General features: G+C 34.8%; 1 protein-coding gene and 1 long non-coding RNA gene across 6 annotated transcripts in view; one reads left to right on the top strand and one right to left on the bottom strand.

The window, feature by feature from the left end:
• The window catches only part of PPP1R3A (protein phosphatase 1 regulatory subunit 3A), a 46,967-nt gene extending 34,208 nt beyond the window's left edge, over positions 1 to 12,759 (top strand). The window contains exons 4-6 of one of the 4 annotated variants that reach the window (XM_038557399.1): positions 304 to 2,458; positions 4,534 to 4,556; positions 11,196 to 12,759. In XM_038557399.1, the coding sequence (XP_038413327.1) occupies positions 304 to 2,458; positions 4,534 to 4,556; positions 11,196 to 11,342 (2,325 nt within the window). In that variant the 3' untranslated portion in view covers positions 11,343 to 12,759. Of the gene's footprint in view, positions 1 to 303; positions 6,282 to 11,195 lie in introns of those variants that run through there. The other 3 variants (XM_038557400.1, XM_038557401.1, XM_038557398.1) reach the window with 3 other exon arrangements.
• Positions 1 to 14,446, bottom strand: part of LOC111098838 — a 43,520-nt gene that overhangs the window by 15,539 nt on the left and 13,535 nt on the right. The window lies entirely within an intron of this gene.

Raw genomic sequence — 14,446 nt, 5'->3', positions numbered from 1 at the left:
GAGGAGAAAGTGCAATGACAAGCAAGAATAGTTGAATAATACAATGTGATATTTGGAAGCTAGGAAGGAGAGTGATTAATTTTGGTCCCTTTTCTTATTAATCCCATTCCCAAGTCATAGCCTACAAGGATCCCCCCAAAACATCCGGCTTCCAGAATTTATATAGAATCCACAAATGAAGTGAATCAAGAAAATCTACCAGTTAATTGCTAGCCCTGTTAGCGAAATCTATCTAATTCGTTTTGTATATTTACAATCATTTGAGCATTATCTGTTTTGTTTTGTTTTTTTTTATCCCTTAAGATAAATCAATGCTTAATAAGAAGTACTGCCTCCAGAGATGAAAAGAATACATTTGCAATAGATCCGGTCAATTTTCCAAATAAAGCTGAGGGGTTAGAGAAGAAGCAAATCCGTGGTGAAGTACACTCTGACTTGTTTAAAAGGCCTTTGTCTCCAAGTTCATCAGCAGAAAGCTTCTTAAAGGGAGATTTTTACTGCAATGAAAAATATTCCTCAGAAAATAAGTGTAGTCATCAACCTTCAGAGGAAATTACTTCAGATACAGGAGAAATCAAGCCACCATTGGGAGATACTAGTAGTGACAAATTAGTGCAATTACATATTGGCAGCAAACAAGTACTGGATGATAATGCTAATCCAGCCCAAAGGAGAGGCAGAGTACAAATATCTTGTCCCTCCTCAGATGAACTAGTCTCAGACAACCTTAATAAAAAAAGTGAAAGAAGAGCTAAGAAAATGGAAACAAAAGGCTTGGAAGGTTTAAGAAGAGATTTCCGTTTGGATTTCCATTCAGAAGAACCAATGGAAAAAGGATCTTCTAAGAAAGATTATGGCAGTGGTAAGGCTGAGGAGGAGGAGGAGCAAAGAATACATTTAGGTGTTAATGAAAAACAAAGCAAAGATTTTCATTCAATCTTAGACGACCAAGAAAGGAAGATGGGCCACTCTGAAATCAGTATGGAAGAGACAGGAACTAGTCACAGAGACGTAACTGTTCTGCTGAATTGTAAAGATTCCGCAATTCGCAACCAGGCAATCACAGCAGATACGTTTCATTCACCAAGGATAAGTCTAAGTTGGGAAGGGACTGTGTTAACTACTCCCGAGCGTGATCGCTTGACTAGTGAAGGCACTGCATCAGGAGGGATGCCTGGTCAAGTTTGTTCACCAAGAAATGGAAATGTTTTGAGGAATGATTGTCTTTTCCAAGTTAAAGAAGAGAAATCAGATTGGATTAATCCTGGAGATCAGAATAAGAACGCACAACAGAAACAAAGTTGGAATGTTCTAGAAAGTCAGAGAAAAGCAAGAGAGAGTAAGACAAACAGAACAGAACAGATCAAGGAACAAGCAGATTGTGAGGACGTGTGGGGGAAAAGAGATAACACAAGGAGTTTGAAAGCTACTCCTAAGGAAGAATTGTTTACCTGCCAAGAAACAGTGAGCTGTGAACTGTCTTCTCTAGCTGATCACGGTGTTACTGAGAAAGCAGAAGCAGGTACAGCTTATATAATTAAGACAACATCAGAAAGTGCTCTAGAAAGCATGTCTGCTAGAGAAAAAGCAATAATTGCTAAGCTACCTCAAGAGACAGCACGAAGTGACAGGCCCATCGAGGTAAAGGAAACAGCGTTTGATCCACATGAAGGGGGAAATGATGATTCACATTACACCCTTTGTCAACGAGATGCAGGAGGTGTAATCTATGACAATGATTTTGAAAAGGAATCACGTTTAGGTATTTGTAATGTACATGTAGATGAAATGGAGAGAGAAGAAACCATATCTATGTACAATCCCGGGAAGACACATGACAGGAAGAAACGTGGCATTGGAAATATCACATCTGTAGAAGAATCCTTACAGGTCATTACAGGCAATCAAAGAGCAGCCTCAGAACTGGATTTACACTTGGGAGTGTTACCAACAGACAAAAAGGCATTTCCAGAAAATAGAGATCATAAACAGGTCCAAGAATCATCAAAGAAAATGGATAGAGATGCTATTATTCATTCTGCTTCAAACTCAGACACCCACAGAGCTTCTCAGAATGACTCTCACGTTTCCAATCACCATGCTAAAGCCTCAGTGCCATCTCATGAACAGGCAATTGCTGTAGAGAATATAATTACTACCATGACTCTCCAATCTATTTCTACTAAATCAGAATATAATTGTAATCCAACAAGCGAAATCCAGGGTATTGAGAAGCACCCTCATCTTGGGTCTGTACCTGAAGAAGTTGCCAAAAGTTTGGGGATACAGACTTCAGGTAGTAGCAGAGAAAGATTTACAAGCCAGATTTCTCAACAAGAACTCGGTGTGGAAAAATCTCTACGGCCAAAGATTTTCGTCAGTGAAGCTGCTGAGAACGTGGAAGAGGCAAGGCGTGAAAATGAAGGATTAACCTCTGGACAATCACTGTGCTCTTCAGGTGACAAGGAATCTGAGAGCTCTGCTTCTGCTAGTGTCCCGGCCCAGGAAGGTCAAACTGAAAGCAGTGAATCTCTGCTTTCGAAATACACCAACTCTAAAGTACCGTATGTCCTTTTGTTTCTGATATTTCTTGTAACCATCTACCAGTATGACTTAATGATTGGCCTGGCATTCTACCTTTTGTCATTGTACTGGCTATCCTGGGAAGGGGGGAGACAAAAAGAGTCTGTCAAAAAGAAGTAACCTCACCACTATTATTATTTTCTCATAAAAGATAAGCTTTTTAGCCCCCAAACATTTGGATTGGTGAAAGAGGCTATTCATTGTTCAAAGAGCCAGTGCAGTTTTTCTCTTGAAGGATCATTTAAAAAGGAATGCGTATGAAGTTTGCTCCTTCATATAAGTAATTATTCTATATAGGACCATTATGTTTGGATCATTAAATACCTATATGAATATGAGATCTGAAGCACGTCAAGTTGAAATTAGGTACAGCTGTTGCTCCTTAGCAGGCTATGAAGTTGCAATGCTTCATGTCTCTTCACTACTTAAAGTGCCATTTCTTGCATTCATTTCTTTTGCAGTAAAGCTTCATTTTTTTTTCCCTGAGAGTATTTTTCCTTCTATGGTCTTTTAAAAAATAGATAGAACACGAACAATGGCAGAGGACTTTTTTTTGGGGTGGTGGGGGGTGTCTTTTGGTATTGACCATGAAACTTGCATTTATAACCTACCAGCACATTTTGCTAGATCAAATCTTTCAACTTTGATTTCATATTTTTAGCAATATCCATTATATTGAAATGCATAAACTTAAAGACCTTGTTTGCTTGAATAATAGTTTACACACAGATATCTTTTACCTGCTTTATGCCAACAAAGTCAGAGCACTCGCAAGCCAAATCTGACAAAGACTGAAACAATTGGGAGATATTCTTTCAATCTACAAAATTTTGGAGGTGGCCTTCTGTAAACAATGTTCTTCTTTTATAAGAAGAGAAAGTATAAAATAGCTAAACAATTTTAATGTCAACTATTCAGTTGAAAATTTAAGTTAAACGCTCCACAAGCATTGCTTCAGAATGATTTGTACCTATAAAGCATCAAGTATTAAATAATGATAATAATTTAAAAATTTTTCCAAACTATTTTACTTGGTAGTATTTTTTATCTTGCAACAAATTTTTAATCTTTTTTGTTATAAGATAATGAATTATTTCCCAAGATGCCTATACAGATGAAGGAATCATTAGTGATTGTTATATAATCATCAGGTAGTTAGATGATAACTGAAGTTTTTAGTGGGGAAATAAGTAGATATGGAAAAATGAATTTCCAGTATAGCAGTGACTTTGGCTGCTTCTATCATCTATGGCTAAGTATGTAAAATAATGCAACTAATCATTTTGGTCACATAGGGGGAAATACAAAGATTTTTATACAAGACTTCAACAACCATTTGTTAAATGACTGCTAGATGCAAAAATCATGTGCTCTGGTCTATGGCCCAGCACTTCCTTTGATACCCCGAATGGCAAGTTTTCAGGGAGGAGGCATAGGTATGTGGTTCGATACTTTTGACTTGGCCAGGAATATGGAAGAGAGTAACACTGAGGGAGTCCATTTGGGTGATTTCTTTTTTGTAGGTTCCTTCATGGAGCATGTAACATTGATCTTTAGAGAAAAAAGATAATCTATTTACCTGTAAAGGTAAATTCAATGAGTCAGACTTGCATATATCATCCCATACTTCTAAGAAACATGCATTTATAGAAAGAAAAAATGAGAATGAACCATTTAAACTGACTTTCATGTGGTAAATGATTTCCCTAATTTTCATTAGGTACACAACTATTTCTAAATTTCTAATTGTATGCTTGTCTCAAGTCCCATTGAAATTGAATGCTTGAGTTTAACTTTTTAGTTGAACAAACACAAACATCCTGAAGTAGAACTTAGGGCAAATATTTGATTGCTTAAGAAAGCACATTTTCATTAAATACAAGTGGAATACTATAGGCCATACCTAGAATACTATCTCTAAAATTGCTATCCTGATAATTTTGTTGACAGGTCTAAATTACACCGGAGTTAAGGTTAGTATTTCTTCAGATCTTAATGGCTTGGTTTTTGCATTCTACCTTTAAGAGTTTCGGTCAATATGCCATATCTTATTAATGCAAAGAACACTACATTACCTTATTAACACAGGTGCCCGAAATATAATTATTCCCTTATACATAAAAGAATGTAATTTCTTTTACCTCTTTTACTTGATTTTTGGTAACATTAACTTACTAAACCTTCTCCTTGTGTATTTGTAATATGACAAGAGACGTTTCAAAGAATTTAAAATATTTAATTGCGTACTTCTCTGCATGCAATGAAGAAATAATTGGTGATTTAACTGACTTCCCAAACATTTCTTATGAAGAATTTGAAATAAAGTCATAAAAACTTAGGAAACTATTGCTAGGTGGAGAGGTAGATTTTTGCAACCCATTTTGATCACAGCAGTATGATGAGCAAGAGAAATGGATCTCAGAAAGAACTGTGAGCCTTTGGCTAATAAAGGTTCAGCTGTGAATCATCATGACAAGGTAATCTTTATAAGCATAGTTGCCTTCAGCGTGTCCCCCCAAGTATTGGTTAAGGGCCAAAAGAGGCTGTGGCATGAAAATAAGCAAAGAGAACTGCATTGCACATCTGCCTCCTATAGTGGCTAAGAAATGTGATATAACTATTATTTTATTTTGCTGGGCTTCTGACCATTAGAAACAAAATTCTGAAAATTAATTGGCAAGTACAGGTAGTAAAATCAACTATCTTTAAAAAAATAACATCTGTCTAAGTCATCAATATCCCAATAGACTTTCCATGTAAAAGGAAATGAGTCAGTGAAATGACTCACCCTGCAGCATTTGAGAACTTTGGGTTAATGCAGTTGTATTTCCCTGCTGAGTTCTAAGATTTTGATAATGTAATAGTGATTGTCACCATTTTGTGAGACAAACAGGGTCATCTTTTACTTACTATCTTAAACCAGTCTGCTGGGTAATTGGAAAACTTAAAAATATCCAGACCAAATTTAGGGGAATAAACTACTTTATTTTTCCCAAATAGCATTCATGGCACTTTCTTAGTAATTTTTTTCAGTCACGAATATTATTTCATACCACCAGGCTTGTTGCCTTTTGTATTAGGCTGACTTTCGCATATAAGTAAATCAAAAAGCATACAAACCGAAACAACAAAAAATTAGCAGGAGAACTAGTAAAAATGCAGGCAGGAGGACTGACATCCCCAGGGCCAGTTCATCCACTGATTTCTGTGATCAAGATCTCTGACCTTTCTTTCAGATTTTCACTGAGTGAATACAGAAATTGAACTATGCAATATGCACTGTCTTTTATTTGAGTCCTGTCTCAGCCAGTTCTTGTGGAACTGAGGAATAGGGTCAAATTAGATTCTACAACAAGGTATGAAAGAAAAATGGGGGGGCCATGCTCTTCCAGTGTCTTCACAGTTGTACACATGTATGAAGAGAACAGCTAAGAAGGTTATATTTATTTAATTAAATTAATTTGCCTATTTTTCTATTTTCAGAAATAGCTCAATAAAAATCATAGCAATATAATCTACTTTTCATCTTTTAAAAATAGATTTGGTCATTAATCTATTTCCATAACTTTATCCAAACCTCTTTAAGCAGCAAATTAAATTTTCACTAGCCTAGCTTTGGACAATCATATGTTTTCAAGAAATGTCATCATTGTAGTATGCTAAAAACTTATTAAACAAACAACTCTTTAAAAAGTTCAGCATTTTTGTTTTGTGTCATTTCTATATTTATTAAATGCATATATATTACCTTCATTTTTTTTAACTTAAGTAGGCTCCACGCCCAGCATGGAGCCCAATGTGGAGGCTCAAACTCATGACCCTGAGATCAAGACTTGAACTGAAATCAAGAGTTGGACACTCAACTGACTGAGCCACCCAGGCTCTACACCTTCATTTTTTCAACGTGAAACAATATATTACGTGAAATTTTAAGGAAGAGTTCCCTAAGTTTTTTCCTAATATTCAATTCTCTATATTCAAGATAATAAAGAGTGGTATGGGTAAATCAATAATGGATTACAGAGAACTCATTTTTATTTGGCTGAGATGCCTCCACAATCTGATTTTGCAGCACATTTCATTCAATGTCTAATCAAGTTATTAGCCGTAAGTCCTCTGTCAGCCAAGCAAGTCATATCATCCCTAGAACATGCCATGCACATCTGTTCCTCTGTGGCTGCTCATGTACACCCTTTTGTCTAGGTCATTTCAGGTACCTTTACTCTTCCTATCCAATTCTGCATACTTTTTCTACGTACACTTTAAGCTCCTATTCTTTTGAAGTATCCTCCTAGTTCAGTTTGTGGGATCTCTGTTTTCAGATCTCTTTTGACACTAACCTTCCTGCATGCAGTGGGCATTTGACTAATTATCCTAACTGGACTGCCTGCTTGTTCAGGACAGGGACCATGGTTTCTTCTTGCCTCATCAACTCACAAGGTCTAGTTTGTAGGAATCTTTAGTACCCGTGGATAGAATTTAATTGCAGTGATGTCACCTTCCTATCCTACTTCTAAAATGTAGACAAGATAGTCTGAGGTCTGATTTTAAAATGAGTGAACCTAATCAAAAAGTTAGGATGGTTTCATTAACTGCCAAAGACCACATAGAAAGGGATAAAGAGAATGACAAAATGGTGTAATGCAGTGGGTTTGGGATGTGGGAAGACGGAAATATCCTTTCTCTCCATTTCTCTTACTAATTAAATTGATTTTCTATATTTATGCATTCTTCTTAGTGAGATAACATTCCCTTCATTCTGTTTCATGGGAAATAATATACATATTTTACACTAAAAGAATAGTAATGCACACCTTAATTCCCTAACGTAAAAATTGATAGAACAAGACCTGCTTTCAGATAAAGTAATGCAGGAGCTTAAAAATCAACAAACATCACAAGGTATAAAGTGTAAGAAACTCAATCTTCTCAACTGCTGCCATGCCCTTTGAAAATGGCTGATCTGTCAATTTCACACCTGTTCTGCATGTCAACTTTTCCAGTTGAGCAAATAGCACAACCAGCAAAAATAGTTACTGGATTTTTTTTAAAAAAGGAAACATTTACCTTATTAACATATAAAAGAGTATATATATACACATATATATATTCACAAATATACTCACACAAGCATGCAGGCACATGCACACACACATACATGGTATTCCAACATCTGAAAATGACAGTAAGCAGTGAACTTAGACTACTAATACAATGTATAGTGACTCAGGTGATATAACACGTAAGAGGTTTATCCTTTCCTTGAAGACACTCATTTTATCACATTAGATATGAAATTAAAATGGTAACAACAATATGCCTATTTTTTTGGCAGAGTCTAAAGGAAAGCAGCATATCCCTTACCTAGAAATGTACTATCGTGTCATATAACAGCTTGAGACCATTAGCAATTAGTCTCTTAAGACTTAAAGTAAAGTAAGATACACATCTTCTGTATTATAGAATTCATCAGTGTCATGTATTGTTTGATTTGGTTCTGAGTGGAAACATTTAAAATTTCCTAAAGATGCATTCTATAAAACATAATATCAAACAGCAGAGAGGTAGTGCTTAAAAGTTACCATTATATGGTTTCATTCATCCCAGGAATATAAAAAGTAGTGAAAGGGATTAAAGGGGAAAGGAGAGAAAATGGGTAGGAAATACCAGAAAGGGAGACAGAGCATGAGAGACTCCTAACTCTGGGAAACGAACAAGAGGTGGTGGAAGGCGGAGGTGGGCAGGGGGATGGGGTGACTGGGTGATGTGCACTGAGGGAGGCACTGGATGGGATGAGCACTGGGTGTTAGACTGTATGTTGGCAAATCGAACTCCAATAAAAAAATATACAAAAAAACAGTTACCATAAGAGGTTAGACATTCACTTTGTAAACACTTAAATAAACAATAATCTCCTTTTAATAATTTTATGTGGAGGCTTTTATTTTTTTTTAAGATTTTATTTATTTATTCATGAGAGACAGAGAGAGAGAGGCAGAGACCTAGGCAGAGGGAGAAGCAGGCTCCCTGCAGGGAGCCCTATGTGGGACTGGGACTTGATCCCAGGACCCCAGGATCACACCCTGAGCCGAAGGCAGACGCTCAACCACCAAGCCACCCAGGCGTCCCAATGTGGGAGGCTTTTAATGTTCATTTTATAAAATACTTTTAGCATGGAGCATTTGTGAAAATATCACAGATTTAAATAATGTTTATACATATACTCTAAAACATATTAATATCATGTCTTCTACACATCAAATGCCTTTTCCCAATCAACCCACAAATTTTTTTGAAGTTTAATTATCATTTTCATTATGTATGTAAAATCCCCATGTTCAAGTGAAAAAGTTCTGAGTCCTACATAAGGAAGGGAATAAAGGTTAAGGAAAAGGTAATTTATTTCCTACTTTCACAGATATAAGTGGAAATATTTTAAATACATTTCTATTCTTTGAAAGTTGAAAAGGGAAATAGGAAGTGAAGGTAAGAGATTATAAATGTCCTTCATATTTATTTCATAGTCTTTAATATTTGGTGTAAATCCTATAGATTTCAATTTAATAAGTTATCTTCTCCCATGTGAATTATTTGGCTTACCTGGACTTATTCCCATTCTTAATTTAAGTGCAACTTGTTGATTTTTCATTACATGAATGAAAAATCATTCTTGCTAGGTACCTAGTTAGTCTGGATATTTGAGAATAATATCTACATCTGTATCTCTATTGTGTGCATGTGAGGTTCATTCTCTAATAATAATAGTAGTAATATTTATTATTATAATTATTATAACAAGTGTCACAATTATTATAACAATTATTATCAATAGCCAACTCTTAAGCATTTACAATAATTGGGAACTGTTTTAAGTCCTTTATGCGCAACAACTCATTTATATTTACAACTCCATGAGGCAAGTACATACTATTACCTTCCCATTTTACAGAGAGAAATGGATGCACAGAGAATCTAGCTTTTCCAGGGACACACAGCTAGTAAGTGGCCAAGTCCAAATTCAGACTCCAGTTGACTTTCTCCAGAGTTGACTCTCTTAACCATTGTACTGTGTTGCTCCTTCAATTCAGATATACCAAGTTATCTTATGAATCACAGTTGTACACTAGCTACATGGTGTTATACTAGTATATAAAAACATTACATGTAACATACCATCCGCAGACAATCCAATCTTTACTAGTGCTCTTAAAAAAGAAAGCTCCTATAACTATTCTGTTCTTTTCAATTTATTCAGATCTCAATTAAAAAAAATATACATTGATTCCTGTCCAGGCCACAAGAAATGTGCCAGTCCCAGGTCTTACCTAGCTTGAGTGTAGCAAAGGAGATGGAGACATAAACCAGCAATTGCAATATCTTGTGAACAGTTCAATAATAGAGGTAAGATTCAGGAAGAGAAGTGGCACAAAGGAAGGACTGTTTGATCCTGTAGATACTTCATTTCTTAGATTTCAGAGATGTACCATCTTTTTAACACTACAGTTTTAGGCAGCAAGGAAACCACAATAAGACCCTCCAAATACCTCATTATAATTAAGTTTTACAAACATAATAACTACAATGAAGATACACCTTGATGTGGCTGGCAGAGTGCTTATTTTTGCCTGATGTCCCATTCTAATTATTAATAGTACTCTTTTCACTTTCAAAAGTTACATGATTTGAATGAAAAATGGTAAGGTCAGCCTAAAAATCCAATAAGATATCTTCGCCAGTAGGTATAAATCACTCTGTGTCACATGAATAAAAAGGGGAAGCTTCTAATGTGGATACCTCTATAACCTACAGACAAAATTCTTGTCCTTAGGGTTGTCAAATATAATTCAGATATACCCGTCACTGGTCAACCTAGGTAAAGAACTGCAACCTTTTTTGCAGATTCAGTAATGCTGAGGGCAATGATTAAAAAACAAATGCAGGGACTTATTTAAAGAATGCATTGGTCAAAAACCATTGGAAAGAAGTCATTTACATTACTGACAAAGACAATTATAACACTGTGCAACCAGATACTATAACCTATACCCTATCCAGAGGGCTTAAGATGTGCTAACTCTATTATACAGGATAGCCAAAGTGGAACTATCCAGATAAAAGAAACTTTTGCAAAAGCTGTGGTGACCACTGCATGTTACTCAAAATTACACGAGTCTATGTTGCTGGAAGCTATATTATGAGTATACATTCTGCTCATTATCTGTAAGAGGAACAAACATTTTTTGGAAAGAAATTAGATCATATTACTGGCATTTAACAAACATGAGGTAAGCCAATAACATTATAATAGTAAAAATAAATTAAAATATAAACAAATGACCTAAATTATTCAGTGAGAGACATACATTTTTCTTGCAAGTAAGCGAGAGGGAGAATGAGCAGAGGGAGAAGCAGACTCCCCGTTGAGCAGGGAGGCTGATGTTGGGCTCAATCCCAGGACCCTGGGATCATGACTTTAGCTGAAGGCAGATGCTTAACTGACTGAGCCACCCACTCAGGGCCCTGAGAGTCAAAGACTTTTTAAGATAGAACCAGTGTCCCTCCACCTAGTTTCGGCCTTTGCAATAACCTTAACGTTTGACCTCAATTCACAGGTGTGCTGTGCTAAGACTGTGAATGGCAATGGATTCAAATGGAAGAATTTCCTGCACTTCTGCTTAAGAAAAGTGTGTTGGCAATATTACCCAAAGAACTACTGTCATAATTTAAGATCACAAAATATGTTTCTACTGAATGAATGACAAAAGGCTAGCGCAGTTGCCTTAAAAGCCTTTAGCTGTGACTTTACTGACTTCAACCCAACCTTACCCACATAAGACATAGAGGAGCAATTTTTGAATACTGATTTTTCTATGTATGCTCTTTCCTCATTCGTAAAATATCACTGGGGTCAATTTTATGTATCGATAAAGCTGTTCTATCACTGAAGGTGTAGAGATCCCAGTATTTTATAAAGTTGACATCCCCGTTTTAATTGTTAAGGCCAATGGAAACTTGATAATAAATCTCATTCACTCAAAGTGGTTTGTCTGGAAATAACCAAAACCCCTCAAAGTATTTTAAGGGAAAAAAAGAACTACATATCATAAGGAAATAAGACAAGAACTCTAGGGCTAGAGTCAAAAAAGGCATCAATAGGAACATGAAAAGCCATCAGAAATCAAGTTTCTCTTGGCTTTTACGTTTTCCCATCTTTTTGTGTATGTGTGTGTGTCCACTTTAGTTTTCTGTTTTGGTTAGTGAGTTTTCTCTTTTGACTTACTCTTCTAGATGTATGGTTCCTAAAATAGAATTCTCCAACAGCAGTATTATATCCTGATTATAAATGTCTAAAAGTTAAGTGGTTGAGAGTTTTCTGGATATCGGTTCTAAACTCCTAGAAGAGTGAAATTAATTTGGTTCCATCTGAATAAGATGTTCATTCCAGATGGAATCCATTGTATCCCAGTAACTGGAGGCAGAGAGTGATGAGGACTTGCTGTATAGGAAATGTTTCCAAGTTCTCAAGGGCAGGTAGGTATTTGTAATGTGTATCTGTAATACACCAATTCTCATATTTTTGTGGATATGTTTCTGCCTTTTTCCTTTTGTAGATCCATAGAACCCTAATTTCCTTTTGTAGATCCATAGAACCCTAATTTCTTTTTTTCTAAGTTTTTATTTAAATTCCAGTTAGTTAACATACGGTGTAATATTAGTTTCAGGTGTAGAATTTAGTGATTCATCACTTAGACACACACCCAGTGTTCATCACAAGTACTCTCCTATGAGGTCTTAATTTCTATAGCTTTACAGTAGGTCTTGATATCAGGTAGGGCAAAGGAAATCTTTATGTCAGTGGGATAAGGTTACTGTACTTTGTCCTATACTGTGTTCTTTAAAATTCTACAACTCTTGACCCTTTGCTCATCCATCTGAATTATAGAATCAGCTTATCAAATTTCATGGAAAACTTGTGTTAATGGAATTTTACTGAATGTGTACATTAGAGAAGAATTGACATTTAAAAAATATTGAGTCCATCTATAAGAATAGTGTATTTTTGTTTTCAGCTATGATTTATAATAATATCCATGAATACATTGCATATTTACTATTAGATTTATTCCTATTAAATAAAATACTAAAAAAAATAAAGATTTATTCCTATGTACTTCATGGTTTTGGTGCTTCTGTGAATGAATTATTTTTTTCCTATTATATTTCTTTTGGAAATTAATATATTGTAAGACTTATTCTTACGTGCCACTTATCCAATTACTTTGCCAAACTCTATCACTAGTTCTACTAGCTATTAGTTTGATATTTTGGTAGTTATGCCAGAGGTGTACAAGAACACTATTGATTTTTACATGTTCTTTTTACACATTTTGCAGAAACTAATTAGTACAACCAGTTTGTATTATTTTTAACCCTTTTTTTGTGGTGAATGTATACCTCATTTATTTTTAATCCTTATTCTTTAAAAAAGTTCATATAATACTATAAAATAAAGCTAGCATTTTTAACTGCATTGAACTGGTTTTGAGATGATTATATCTCAAAACATATATATATATATATATAAATATATATATTAAAATTTTCCATTCACTTTCTAATCATTTCCTGTTTCTCATAATTACCACTGTAATTTAACACATGAATATGTTATTTTTTTAAGATTTTTTTATTTATTCATCCATGAGAGACACAGAGAGAGAGGCATAGACATAGGCAGAGGCAGAAGCAGACTCCTTGCAGGGAGCCCAATGTGGGACTTGATCCCGGGATTCCAGGATCATGCCCTGGGCCAAAGGCAGATGCTCGACCGCAGAGCCACCCAGGTGCCCCACATGAATGTCTTATTTAACAAAACATTTAATTTCTGTATGATCTCTGATTATTGGTGTCAAATTATATTAGGCTATTATCATAGAATATGATTCACTGCCAATTATTTGAACTATGATAACACTTCCTTTGTGATCTACTACATTATCGATTTAATTATTATTCTATGTATGCATTCATTTTTGGGGTACAGAATTCTGTATATATTTATTAGGTTGAGCTTCCTAAGTTTGCTGTTCAAAACCATATTCTAACTAATAGTTAATCTGCTTCAACTAGCATTCCTTGAAATCTTATACTAATATTATGGAGGTATCTTCTTTTTGTAATTGTGCCTGTTCTGCTGTAAATATTTCAAGTCTCTTAATTCTAAGTTGCAAATAAGCTCAATATTGTTAACATTTCTTAAGTGAGTTTTCCCTTTTGTCTTGTACATGGTATCCTTATTAATATTTTGCCTTAAATTCTATGCCATCTTATATTAATATTGCTGTGCTAGTTTTCTTATGGTTAGTATTCATATAATATAGCATTCCTCATCACTCTTACTAGCAACTTATAGCTATATTTTAAAAAATCCAATCTGTAATCTGTCCTCTAATAGGTGAGTTCAAGCCATTAACAGTATTTTAAGAACTAATATATTTGAATTTATTTGTACCATGCTATTTTGAGTTTATATTATATAGTTTCTAGCTCTTTGTTCTCTATACTGCATTCTTAATGAATTCCTTAAATTATTCTTCCAGTTTACTGGTTTTCTCTTTTATTCTAATGTGGAAATTACTTTTCAAATTTTAATAACTATGATTTTTATTTAAACATATAGAATTTGTTCTCTTTCATGCCTCGCCATTCTAAATTCTCTTCTTTTTTACAAATAATTCCTTGACATTTAAAAAACAGAAGTATTCTTTATCAATTTGAGAACCATAATTGCAGTATTCAAAGTCTTTATTGGAATACTTCATAAAATTAATTTAGGTTGGTATGAATGTGCCAATTCTTGATT

Source organism: Canis lupus, chromosome 14 (assembly GCF_011100685.1).
Source record: "Canis lupus familiaris isolate Mischka breed German Shepherd chromosome 14, alternate assembly UU_Cfam_GSD_1.0, whole genome shotgun sequence".
Lineage (NCBI taxonomy): Eukaryota > Metazoa > Chordata > Mammalia > Carnivora > Canidae > Canis > Canis lupus.
The sequence above is the reverse complement of the archived record's forward strand: the minus strand, read 5'-3'. Positions and strand labels throughout refer to the sequence as shown.